This window comes from Capra hircus, chromosome 17, assembly GCF_001704415.2.
Source record: "Capra hircus breed San Clemente chromosome 17, ASM170441v1, whole genome shotgun sequence".
Taxonomy (NCBI): domain Eukaryota; kingdom Metazoa; phylum Chordata; class Mammalia; order Artiodactyla; family Bovidae; genus Capra; species Capra hircus.
In genome coordinates, this window is record NC_030824.1 from 3,688,731 (window position 1) to 3,702,101 (window position 13,371).

Below are 13,371 nucleotides of genomic sequence, written 5' to 3' on the forward strand. Positions count from 1 at the left end.
ACTGCCTTTGACCACAGAAACCTAGGACAGCCTGTTGCAAGATCCTCCTCTAGTCAGGACACTTCCTCCTCCAGCGCTGTGGGCCAGCTGAGGAAGCTCCAGCACCACTGCTGTCTCCTCCTCAATCACCCCGAGAGGCTGTGCCGTCCTGCCGCAGGCACGGGGGAGGCAGCAGTGAGCACAGGACAGAAGGTCCTGCTCTTATTAGAGCTTTCATACCAGAGGGGCAGACAGACAGACACACAGAAAGACGCAGTCTAAGGGGAGCAGCTCAGAAGTGAAGAACCCCGGCACGGACAGAAGCATCAGGGCCACAGAGATGGCCAGGAGCCCCGCAGGCCCAGAGCCTGTGGAGGAAAGATCCAGGCCGAGGGAAGAGCCTGAGGCCTGGGCAGGGGACACAGAGGCAGATCCTGGGATCGAGATGCTGGTGGGAGGCCCTTAGTTTTTAGTCTGAGGGAGTGGGGATCTGATGCCTTGTGGGAATGTTCCTCCTGCGTGGGAAGCCTGGGCACCTTTTCTAGCCCATTAAATGACCTTTCCCAGCCCATCTCAACTTGGGGGCTTCCACCTTCTTTGGAGGCAAGGAGGGAACCCACACAACCCTACAGGGGTTCCAAATCCCCTGGCAGTAGGTACTCTGACATCCTGTATGATTTTTATTATTTGCTTGTTTCTTGTGGACTTAAAACATAGCCTTCTTGGTATAAACATAGTACATTTATATCTAGTAAGCGTAGTCATGAGCAAGTGGAGCAGGGCTGAGAAGGACTAGCTCCACACCCAGGATGGGTCTCACTTGTATGAGGCTGCAGGTGAGGCAAGGCCAGAGCTGAGGTCTTTAAGGAGGAGGAGCTCCTGTCCTCCCGGGGACAGGCTGTGTTGCTGGCACGCTCTCGGGTTGGGGTCCTGGGTGCTTTTTGTTGATGCTCCTCTACTTTCTGAATCCCACTGATACTCAAGGGCGAGTCAGGAGAACTACCCCCTCCAGCCCTCGGCAAGTCACAGGCTGTGACTTATTTAGAGAACTCAGTTCTGTTGGGACAACCAGTTCAAGTCCCCTTGATAGAGGATTCTAAACTAAAACGTTATTAGTCATTCATTTTCTAAGTGCTGAGTTCTCAGATACCTTCCCGTTGGTTTCAGGGTCTGTTTATTTTTGAGTTCAGAGGGGGAAATGTCCAATAGCAACCAGAATGCTGAGTTCAAGGCACCTTTATTGAGTCCAGTTCCCAGGCCCAACACAGGAATTACAAGAATAAAAAAGACAGGTTTCTCATCTGGCGCTGGGGTCCGTGCTGTAGGAACACTGAGGTGAGGCAGGGAAGGGCCTGGGAGCGCTGGGCTGCTGCTGGCCCCAAGTGTCCACACTGTTTGAAGCAGAGCTCAGTGATCTGCTGGGAGGTTAAGTGAAGATGTTCTGAGCCGAGCCCCTTCGGCCTTAGGTCCTTACCTGCTGGCTGCCTCCGCCACGGCCCCAGTGAGTCCAAGTGCTGTGGCAACAGCTTGTTAGGCGGCCGCCCAGCCTTTGTTGTACCCGCGCTGGGTCTTATTAGACTCGGGGCTGTTCCCTGTGGGCTCCAGTGGGGCGGAGCGAGTCCCTGGTGGGCGCTCCAGCCCAGAACAGATTCTGCAGCATTGGAGAAGCTCGTCTCAGAGCCTGTGGGGACAAGTGTCAAGGAGCCTTACTACTCCCAGCTCCTCTCTGGAGAGGGCAGGGCAGGGCAGCAGCCAGCGCTCTGTGGAAGGACAGCGGTCAGGGGAGCCCCTGCAGGTGTGAGGGGTGCCCGTGACTGACGTTCTTGGGACCGATGTGCAGGCAGGGCTTTCCGAGGGGTCTGCACAGGTTCCCCAGGACAGGGTGAGAAGCCCTAGAGTGCACATCCTTTTCAGGCCCGCGAAGCTTCCCCAAGGAGGCAGGTGTTTATGGTCTTTGTTTCTCTAGGTTTTGATCTCTGTGAGGTCGGTCAGGAGGAAGTAATCCTGAAAACTGGGAAACAAGCCAACCGACGGACCATGCACTTTGCGCTCCAGGCCCTGCTCGCGCTCTTCGGTAAGAGCACCTTGCAGCTCTCAGGAGCTACGGGCACGGCCCTGGGTATGGTTTGGGAAGGGGAAGAATTAAGTGAGCAAATGTCTGCTGTATGTCAGGGAATGTCCAAAAAACAAGCTCCCTATACTGCTGGACCTCAGCTTATGGTGTGCACATGCACAGTATATGTCAGACGAGGAAATTAAGGGACAAGGAAGTGCAGGTGGCTTCGGAGGAGAGGTGCTGCGGGAGGGGCGGCACCCAGAGCTGGGCCTGCAGGGCGGTTTTCAAACCCTGGGGCAAGCCTGCCCTCAAGGGGCGGAGTGAGGCTGAATGCTGGCACTGTTGGTGTCAAGGCTTGATGGCAACCAGCAAAGCCCGCTGATGAATGTGCTCAGAGAGAGGGGTTAGAGATGACAGCTGCTAGCATGGGCTGCCTTTGCCGAGACGGTGAAGGTGCATGAGCACTGGGTCTGAGTTCCCTCTTGGACGCATGCATAGGCAGCTGGTCAGACGAGTCCAGAGTGGAGACATTAACGTGCCCACAAGGCTCAGGCGAACAAGACTGTCCTGTGGGCCCTCCCGGGGTCAAGGTCACAGATGAGGCAGGGCCGGGGAAGGCTCATACCCCAAGGGTGTGATCTGTGCAGAAGTGGGCAGTGAATGCCAAGTTTGGTGGTGGCCACTGATGACCTTTACATGAGCTGGGGAGACAAAAGCCTGTCTGGAGCGGGTTCTGAGCAGGTGGGAGGGAGGGCGCTGCGATGTGGGGTGATGCGGCCACGGGGCCTTGGGCCTGCAGCGCTGGGGGCCTCTCCTGTTTCTGTCCCCAGCGTGAGACTTACCTTTTCCCACAGGACTGTTTTGCAGGCTTGAGACAAATTCAGATTGTGTATAACTAGCTTCTATGCATATGAGGATGCTTGTAAAAGTCAACACCATAGAGAATTCTAACTGTGCTCCTTTGTCGCAGATTCCACCGAGCTGCCCAAGCGCCTCAGCCTGGACAGCTCGTCCTCCCTGGAGTCGCTGGCCTCAGCCCAGTCTGTCTCCAACGCTCTGCCCCTGGGCTACCAGCACCCTCCTTTCTCCCCGACCGGGGCGGAGAGCATAGCCTCAGATGCCATCTCTGTGTACAGCCTGAGCTCCATCGCCTCCTCCATGAGCTTCGTCTCCAAGCCTGATGGGGGATCAGAAGGCGCGGTCCCTCGGGGACGGCAGGACTATGAGCGGTCCAAGAACACCTGCCCGCCGCGCGCCGCCCTGCCCTGCAGCCCGCTGTCCCCGCCCGCCCGCCCCGCAGGCGCCAAGGACGAGGAGGAGTACGAGGGGTTCTCCATCATTAGCACGGAGCCCTTGGCGGCCTCCCAGGAGGACCCACCAACGGGCTTCTCACCCGACCACAAGCAGGCCCGCGTGGGGACAGCGGGCGGCATCAAAGTCTCGGTGAGCTCAAGCACTCCAAACTCTCCCGTTAAAATGACTCTGATTCCCAGCCCAAACTCACCCTTCCAGAAAGTTGGAAAACTAGCAAGTTCAGATACGGGAGAATCAGACCAGTCGAGCACAGAAACAGATAGTACCGTGAAGTCCCAAGAAGAAAGCAACTCAAAGCTTGACCCTCAAGAGCTGGCGCAGAAGATTCTCGAGGAGACACAAAGCCATCTCATGGCAGTGGAGCGTCTTCAGAGGGGCGGCGGTCAGGGCGCCGGTTCTGAAGACGGCGTCTCCGTGCCCAACAGCGCTGCCGTCTTCCGAGCGTCAGAGACGAGCGCCTTCAGCAGGCCCGCCCTCTCCCACCAGAAGAGCCAACCGCCGTCGTCGCCGGTCACCATCAAGCCAAAGCCCCCAGCCAGGAGCTCCTCCCTCCCCAAGGTGAGCTCGGGGTACAGCAGCCCCACCGCCTCCGAGGCGTCCGCCAAAGACAGCCCGAGCCAGCACAGCGGCCGGCCGTCGCCTGGCTCCGACTCGCAGACCTCCCTGAGCGACCAGCCCCTCTTCAAGCTGAAGTACCCCAGCTCCCCCTACAGCGCTCACATCTCCAAATCTCCAAGGAACATGTCCCCTAGCTCAGGCCACCAGTCTCCCGCCGGAAGTGCACCGTCCCCGGCTCTCTCCTACTCCTCGGCAGGCTCCGCGCGGTCCAGCCCCGCCGACCACCCCGACCTCGACAAGCTGAAGATGGCGGCCATCGACGAGAAGGTGCAGGCCGTCCACAACCTGAAGATGTTCTGGCAGAGCACACCCCAGCACTCCACGGGACCAATGAAAATATTCCGGGGGGCCCCTGGAACCATGACTTCCAAGAGAGATGTCCTCAGCCTCTTAAATTTGTCACCTCGGCACAACAAGAAGGAGGAGGGCGCAGACAAGCTGGAACTCAAGGAGCTGTCTTTGCAGCGACGTGGAGAAACACCCCCCAAAGCCCCGCCCAATGGACACTGGCGCACGGAGACCACCTCGCTGAGCACGCTGCCGCTGCCCGCCCGCCCGCCTGCCCCGGCTCCCACGCGCCCTTTGAGACTTCCTTCTGGAAACGGCTACAAGTTTCTGTCCCCAGGAAGATTTTTTCCTTCCTCTAAATGCTAAAGCATCTTCTATGCCCACCGACGGCAACCCGGAGCGCAGCGGCCCAGCCGGGCTCTCCGCACTCACTCCGCTGCCCTGCGTGCGCCGCCCGCCCAGACGCCCCGCCCACTGGTGGCCCCCAGGGACTCTGGGCAGATTCACCAAAAGCCAGGACTTCTGTGGAGCTGGTACAGGACGCGCACGGAATTTTCTACACACGTCACCAAATGTTTACCTGTGAGCTCCCTCTTCTCATCTTTGATGCGATTCTTCAATAGGACTTTTGTACAAAAATGGTCAAGGTTCTGGGGCAGGGGAGGAGAGGGAGTACATATTTTGCTAAGAGGTATATATGCAGTACCTTTTATACACAGAATACAGAGCTTTTGTAAGGCTTTCAGGTGCTGGTTGGGGTACATAAAATCTAAGTTGAATTCTACATGAAAGTGTTGTTATAGTAGCCAAAAAAACAAGATACCGGTTTTAAAAATGCCAATGATTTGTAATTAAATTGTAGCAATTCTGGTCTCACGGTACTGTAACATCATAGAACCGATGCAATAATTCACCTGGAAATAGTGCTTCCGTCCTGAACTCTGCTCTCCTGAGCTCTACAAATGTCCTTGGAGCCCCATGGTCAACCAAACTTGAAAATTTACATAACTCCTATCCAGGCATTTTAGAACTATGCAATTGTGATTTAAAATGCAACTTTGTGCTTTTAAAACATTACTGACCTTTTTTGTACGTGGATAAACAACTTGGTTTTGTTATCAATAGTACTTTGCATTTATAGCTATTATTTTTAAAAGCTCAAAAAGTTTTTTAAAATGTCAAATTTTGAATAGTCATCAATAAGTAATTATCAAATTTTGGGGGGGGAGTTTGAAATTATTCAGTTTCCTTAGAAGAAAAAAATAGCAAAAAAAAAAAAAAAAAAATCCCATGGCTAACTAGACTTAACCAGAATCTAGCCTTCCAGCTCCTATCCCTTTACTTCCTGCTTACTTTTATTATCTTTTCCCAACATCAGGCTTCTAACACCCCTCCTATCTACATCTGCTGCCAGGTTCCCACAGTCCCAGCACCTCCCGCCTGTGAGCTGCATGTGACTCCCGTCTTGGTGTGACCGGTGCCCCAGCTCCTGTGGTCTGAGGACAGACCCTTACTGTCCACGGCCTCAGAAGCAGGGCCTCTGCTGGGATATATACTCTGAGTTACTGCTCAACAGGGAGAGAGAGTCTTAACCGTGTTGACATATGGGGAAAAAAAAAGAGGGACTCTTTCTACAGCCATGATGGTTCCCTGATACTGCCGCCAGCCAGGACGAGACAGAAGAACAGTCTAGGTAGGGGTAACCATTAACTTATTTTATAAGGAAATGAAATGCTGAAAATCACATTAGTGCCAAGTTTAGCTGGAGAACATGAGCCCCTTTTAGGTGATTCTCAAGTGGAACTCCTACCTCCTCCTGACTGTGAAGGTCCACCCAAAGAAGGCAGCAGCCTCTGGTCCCGGGACACCAGCCCCGGGGAGAGGACAGCGGGGCCTGGCAGCAGGCTCACTGACGACGACACCCGGGGGGTTAACCTCGGGGAGGCCTCACTTGACTCACACTGACCACCTGTCTATTATTCCTCACTGTACTCTGCAAAGAGGGAAAGATAATATATACTCAATCTGTCTTACTCTCCTGAGCTGCGTCATAGAAACTTTTTGTGTTTAACCCAACAGCCATGTTGACAAGAGCAAGGAAGTCCCTCTCATCCTAACCCTGATCCCAACACTGGAAGAGAAATACTTTTATCAAGAAGCAAGCAACTATGAGGCTGTCTTTATGTCTTTTGTAAATGGTAATAAAAGTACCAATGTAGCAAATGAAAGCCAAGTTTATAGCACTGTGCATTTAGATAGCAAAATCAGGTCCTCAATAACAAGAAACAAACCTCAAAAGTGAATTTCTGAATCCACACGCATGTAGACAGTTAGGCTCGTCCTTTCTCAGCACCTCTCAGCCTCTCTCCCAAGTGCCAAGGAGCCCTGGAGGAAAGGCCGGTCTGTGCTCCGGCCCTGGGTGCCCACCTCCAGCACAGCCCCCTACCACCCAGACCGCTTCTCCTGGTTACCAAGCCAGCTAGGAGGACGCGTGGACCCTAACCTGGTTTTAGTCTAAGTACATTTGTTGTTGTAGGTTTCATGTTCAAAAGCCAAATGGAATATATGATTCTTTTTTTGGTCCTGGATATAAGCTTCAATGAAGGAAAGCAAAGATGATAAAATCAAGACCAACGGCCACTTCTTTCTGTTTACTGTCAGTCTTGGTGTTTTCTATTCAAGTGAGATGGATGTAAACTCAAAGTGAATTTTTTAGGCTTCCCTGAAAAAAGGATGCACTTAAAAATTATGTGAGATTGTGTAATTTGCAGATTTCTTTGTACAGATCAGGGGTTGGCAAATGACCTCCAGGCTAAATCTGGTCAGAGGCCTGGATTTTTACAGCCATGAGCTAGCAATGGATTTTACATTTTAAAATATTTATATAACTATCTACATAATATTGTGATTTTTACCTCTTGGTCCACAGAACCTCTTATGAAAACGTTTTGCTGACTCCTGGTCCAGATGGCAGAAAACACACCCGGCTCATGTTCTGTTTCTAGGCTCAGAAAGCGGCCGACGGGCTGTGGACGGGCTGTGGACAGACTGACGGGGTGGGTGGGAACCCGAGCCCTATGGAGGGGAGGGACCGGCCCTGGAGGAGTCCTTGGCTCCCCGCCCCACGTGGAAGGGGTCGCTGGGTTGCTGTATGCAGACAGCATTGGACAGGACTTCTTTTTCAGCTCAGGAAACTGGAACCCCTGCCCCTGCTCTGCTCCATCAGATGCAAATACGCAAGCAATAAAATCTCCCTCTCCTACAAACCCTGGTAGCAGATCTTACTTCTCACCAGTGGGCCACGCAGGCAACTCTTCACGCTTCACTCATCTTAACAGGGTCCATTTACCAAGAAACAGCGAGCCACTCAGGCTTGCGTTCTGATCGTTTGGTATTGGTGTGTAGAGAAACGAGAACCTTCTCGCCTCCACCCACTTCCAACAGTCCCCAGCCCACACGGCGCCGTACACGCATCCGTATCTGCTCGGCTGTCCAGGGGAAGCCGGCAGGTGGTCACCGCCGCGGGTGCCCAGCAGTACCATCCCGCCCCCCAGCCACCACAAGGAGAACCGTCACTTTGCCAGTTTCAATTCAGGCTGGAAAAAAACCACCGCACGATAATCGGGCTTGCTTTTAGTCAGTAGGCAGAATGTGAAAACTGTGTAATTTTCATCACATATTTTGTTCTTTTACCTAAAAGAACCTGTACATGTGCTTTGTGAACTGGGCCAGGTCCTTCAGAGATGCCCCGTGGAAGGACACCTGTGGCCACGTCTCCCCTCCTCACACGCCTTCCCCACGTGGCACTCACGCCCCTGTATGCAGTGTTAGCCATCCTTGGCCTATGTGGACTGTTTTTTTTTTTTTTGTAAATGACAGTTTCCAGATGGCATTAAACTTTTTATATTATGAAATTTACCATGTAAAAAGAACTTGGTATTTTTATTGAGATTGCTAAGGCACTTGGCCTTCCTTTGTGATTTCCGTGTCTATTAAAGCATGAGTTCCCTTGGTTTTAAGTGCCGTATCTGAATCCCTTTCTTTGCATGCTCTACACTTTCTAGGCTTCTCTGCAGTACACACGGTACTGTGTCATTAATGAACACAGACTCCTGTCTGGAGTTTATCCTTATGAATATACTTCTGTCTCACGTTTGCCAGTGCACAGCAGAGGTGGCCTTCCGTATCCGAACAGAGGCCTCTGGTGCCCCCTTGGGAGTTTCTGTGGTTTACTTCTATTAATGACAGAGGGGTTTCTTATTTGTTCTGTTCAAGACTGGAAGTTTGCACAGCAGACCACAATCTTTTTCACCCAATAAGGTAAAATATAGACTTATTTTTAGTTCTGCTTACATGCTACTTTCAGGGAATACATAAATTACGAATAGCTTAAAAATAAAATTGATTTAAAATTTCATGAAAATCAGTGGATACAGTGAAAGTGGCATTTTTAGAGAAAAATTACAGACCTAAATATTTATTTTCAAGGTTAATTTTAAACATGTAACTGTTTAAAGCCCAGCCAGTGAGGCAGGATGCTCTGAACAGCCAGTGCTGTGGTACAAGTGTGCGCTGGCCTGCTGGGAAGGAAGGTGCCACTGAGCATGTGACTGACGTCAGCACAACAACAACAAACCCAGAGAGAACAGGGAGGGAATCACACAGAAACTCACAGAAGACAGTACAGAAGACTAAGCAGGGTAAACTTTGCCAAAAAAGAAAACCATACCAGTTTCTGAGGAGGCTGATCGTGTGTGTGTGAGATGCACGTGTGTGTGTGAGACAGAAGGAAAAGGGGGCAGAGCTAAAGCTGCAGCAGAAATTAACCAGAAAATACTGTGAATGCTTTTATGTCAAAATATGTGAAAATGCAAGATCACACCCGGTGTGTTTTAGGCATTCACATTTACACAGTTCAGGGGCCCCTGAATGCAGGGGGTGGGGGCCTCCGATGCAGGAGTGGTGAGCACGTGGCTTCAGAGCACTGCAGTGTACAGCCCCTCATCCACACACACCAACTGTTTCATAAGGGATTTAAGAATGCATGAAAAGTGTTATCAGCAGCTACACTGCAAAAATTAGATTATATAAACTTTTAGGAAAAATACTAAAAACTCCGGTGCACAAAGGGAAAGAAAACTTGAAACCAGAACCCATGAAATTAAAACGGTGTCTGTAACTCCTTGCCCTTTATCCAGCTCTCCAAAACATACAGACCCAGAAGGTTTTACACATATTTCACTAAACTTTCGGGGACTGGTGGTACTCTGTATTTTCAAATGGTTTAAGACAATATAAAAATAAGATATTAAAATCACTCCACAATGGTATTCTTAATTCTAAGATCAATAGATAGTATAAGAAATAGTATAGGCCCATTTAATATATGAATCTGGACATAAAAATCTGAAATAAAACAATGACCATTAAATTCCTATGCCTTTAAAACTAGGAAGACGTGAAGTCGCTCAGTCATTTCTGACTCTTTGCGACCCCGTGAACTGTATGGCCTGCCAGGCTCCTCTGTCCATGGGATTTCCCAGGTAAGAATACTGGAGTGGGTTGCCATCTCCTCCTCCATTAAAACCAGGAAAACGTAGATTGAACGTGCATCCACGTGTTAGTCACTGGAGCTTGTGTCTACTGATGAACACACGCGGTATTGCCAAGGGCTAGAGCTCTGCCCCTAAGCGGTGTACCTGTGAACACACTCACATACGGAAAAGCGATCAGCACTGAACTACGGAGCACGTCCCACTCGGAGAACTGGGTGCCGCCGAGCCTAAGGTCCACCCTGTGATCACACAAGAAGGCAGACCCGGGACACTCCTACTCTAGGGGCACTGACACGGGCCTGCCAGTGTGAGGGGGACTCCATGCAGTCCAGCCGCTTCTTAAGAAACCGTTCCTGCTAGAGCAGAGTGACTTTAATCATCTGCAGAGCAGATCAAAAGATGCAAGGGTAGCGCGGCGCCACGGAGGATCTTTGAGCACAGTTGTGTGGTCCTTGTTACCTTAGAAAACACGATTTACGTAATCTGTCAGAGGTGGAGAATTCGCGTGTCTGAAGTTTGAGGCTTCCCAGAAGGAGAGGCCGGCCCTTAGTGAGGCTCTGGTGTGCATGTGCTGGGCCCTTACAGCCAGCCAGCAGGACTGCTCTCAGTTCCTGACGCGTGCTGCACCGTGTGTGGGGTCTAGTTTCCCAACCAGGGGTCAAACCCGGGCCCCCTAAGGTGGAAGCATGGAGTCTTAACCACTAGGCCACCAGGGAAAGTCCAACGGTGCTGCTTTGTAATATTAGTATTCTAATGTTTTATTTATAGTCACCTTTAAAAAGATTTTGAAAATATTTTGTTTGGCTGCTAGGCTGCGGCACAAGGTGTCTCCCCTGCAACGTGCAGGCCTTCCCCTTGAGGCGCAGGGACCCTGGAGCAGTGGCGCGTGGGCTTAGCTGCTCCCAGGCACGCGGATCTTAGTTTCTTCACTGGGAACCGAACCCGTGTCCCTGCACCGCCTGGCGGATTCTTCTGCTTTTCTCCCTCATGTCCTGCCCTGCCCTCTCACCCTCTGTGTCCTGACTCTCGCCCTCCCGCCTTCTCTCTCTCTGGTCCTTCCTTTCTGCCTCTTTCTTCCCTTCTTTCTCTCTCTCGCCCTGTCCTTCCCTCCCTCCCTCTCTCCCTCATTCTCTCTCTCCTTTCCTCCCTCCCCCTCTCTCTCTTGCCTTGTCTCCCTCTCCTTTTCTTTCTCTGTCTCTCAATATGGCCCTGTCTCTTTCTCTCCTTCCCTCCTTCCTGTCCCTGCAAGGCAGATTCTTAACCTCTGGACCACCAGGGAAGTCCCTGTTTTGTTGTTTCTAACCTGAGGAATTCTGGACAAGGGCCACAGCTTGGTGGTATCTTTTCCAATTTAAAGCCTTTCCTCAACTCTCCCAATGAGAGTGCAAGCTTACAGACTCTAACAATACTAAATAATGGCAAACAGCAGGGAACTTGACAGACTAATGCTGCATCCACTCCAGCAAATGAGGCCGAAACATCTGGATCCAAATACATTAAAGGGATGTGTTGGCATTAAGGAAACATTCTGCCTCCCAAATGAATTTGCATCCAATCTCAAGATATTTATTAGATTTGCAGCAATTGTGCATTTGGGCCTTAGGGAATAATACGTTCTTAAATATATAAATATCTTTGATATACATATATTAAATAAGAAGTAATATATTAATAATATATATATTACATTATTTAATATATTATATTAAATAAGAAGTTCTAAAATTTTAAAATAATTTTGAATCCCAGTAGCAGAGCTCAAAGTCTGCCTTTCTAGTTAACTGGACAGGTAAATGGGTTTGCACTCTGATCTGCCGGGCAGCATTCTGTCAAGTCTGAATATTTTTTCCCCCCATAAATGGAAGTTACAGAAGTTTTTTGCCTGAAGTGTAGCCATTCTCTTTTGAACCCAAAATGCAAATATAAAATTGCTATGTAATTCAGAAAAGAGATAGTTCTTATCTAACATTTCAAAAGTCACTGACTCTACAAATACTTGCTGAGGGTTTGTTGTGACAAATAGACTATAGCCTCCCCTGCCCCCAGAGAGCAGGAAAGGTAAAACAGATATTAAAAGTCCATAAAATAAATTGTGTCTTCTCTCCTGTACTACCGCTCTCTCCTGCATTACGAACAGTCCAAACAGAGTGATGAATGAAAATGCCCATTATGGTTCCTCCCGGCCTCTGCCCTGCTAGAACAGCCCTGGCTCTGCCCGAGATGAGCCAGGGCAGAGGCACAGGGGCCCTGAGCAGGGCCTTTGCTGTGAATGCTGAACATGTGGTAAAAAAGAAGCAAGTCAGAAGAGCCAGCAAACTGAAGACGGACACGATAGCCAAAGAGTAAGATACACATATCAAATGGATGAACACCCAAGTCTAAGGCCATCCAGAGAGGGGCCTCTGTGATCCTGAGTGTAAATACATAATGGAATCAATCGGAAGAGAAGCCCCAAGTCCCTTCCTACAGCTCAGGCTCAGCCCACCCTCCTGTTTTTTCAAGTAGTCGTGTAAGGGATGTGAGAGTTGGACCATAAAGAAAGCTGAGCACCAAAGAATTGATGCTTTTGAACTGTGGTGTTAGAGAAGACTCTTGAGAGTCCCTTGGACTGCAAGGAGATTCAACCAATCCATCCTAAAGGAGATCAGTCCTGAATACTCATTGGCAGGACTGCAGCTGAAGCGGAAACTCCAGTACTTTGGCCTCCTGATGGGAAGAACTGACTCATTTGAAAAGACCCTGATCCTGGGAAAGATTGAGGGCAGGAGGAGACGGGGATGACAGAGGATGAGATGGCTGGACGGCATCACTGACTCAATGGACATGAGTTTGGGTGAACTCTGGGAGTTGGTGATGGACCGGGAGGCCTGGCGTGCTGCAGTTCATGGGGTCGCAAAGAGTCGGACACGACTGAGCGACTGAACTGAACTGACCCTGCTATCACTGTGGGGGAGCCACCTGGAACCCCTCCATGGCCCCCACCTAAACTGCCAGACTGACTCTGGCTTGCTCGCTGAAGGACCCACACCATCAGAGCTTTCCTCTCAGGGGAAGCCCCCCTCACACGCTGATGCCCTGTACTCTCTCCAGCAGCCCCACATCCCTGTCCTGCGAACCCGCCGTTTCACTGCTTCTTTCGGAACGAAGCTGTATACTCAGTGCAGCCCATGTCTCTCCTGAACCACCCTTCAGACCACGCTTCTGCCAGCGCGAGATCAGGCACAGCACCGCTATAAGCCCGGTGGCCGGTTCTTGCTCCTCGTGATGCGGTACAAAGCAGCCGGCACCGCCTGTGAGGGGAAGTGAGATAAAGGTGTAACCTACATGCAATCACGCTTCTAAACACAGCCATGTAACTCTATTTACTGGGACAGAGACTGAGGAGGCAGCGAGGTAAGTCCCAAGGTGGGGTCACCCCTCCCTCCACGCAGTGCTTCTCAACACAGTGAAGACGGCCTGTGCCGTCCAACCCAGTGGCCACTAAGCACACGTGGTCTGAGCAGCCACAGCACGGCCAGAGTGACCAAGGATATGAAATGCACTCTGTCTGTACACACAGCG

The 13,371-nt window shown here is 50.8% G+C and overlaps 1 protein-coding gene across 3 annotated transcripts in view; it reads left to right on the forward strand.

The window, feature by feature from the left end:
• Window positions 1–8,274, forward strand: part of TTC28 (tetratricopeptide repeat domain 28) — a 574,371-nt gene extending 566,097 nt beyond the window's left edge. For all 3 annotated transcript variants that reach the window (XM_018061050.1, XM_018061051.1, XM_018061052.1), the window contains 2 exons: window positions 1,946–2,053; window positions 3,006–8,274. In XM_018061050.1, coding sequence (XP_017916539.1) covers window positions 1,946–2,053; window positions 3,006–4,621 — 1,724 coding nt within the window. In that variant the 3' untranslated portion in view covers window positions 4,622–8,274. The remainder of the gene's footprint in view (window positions 1–1,945; window positions 2,054–3,005) is intronic.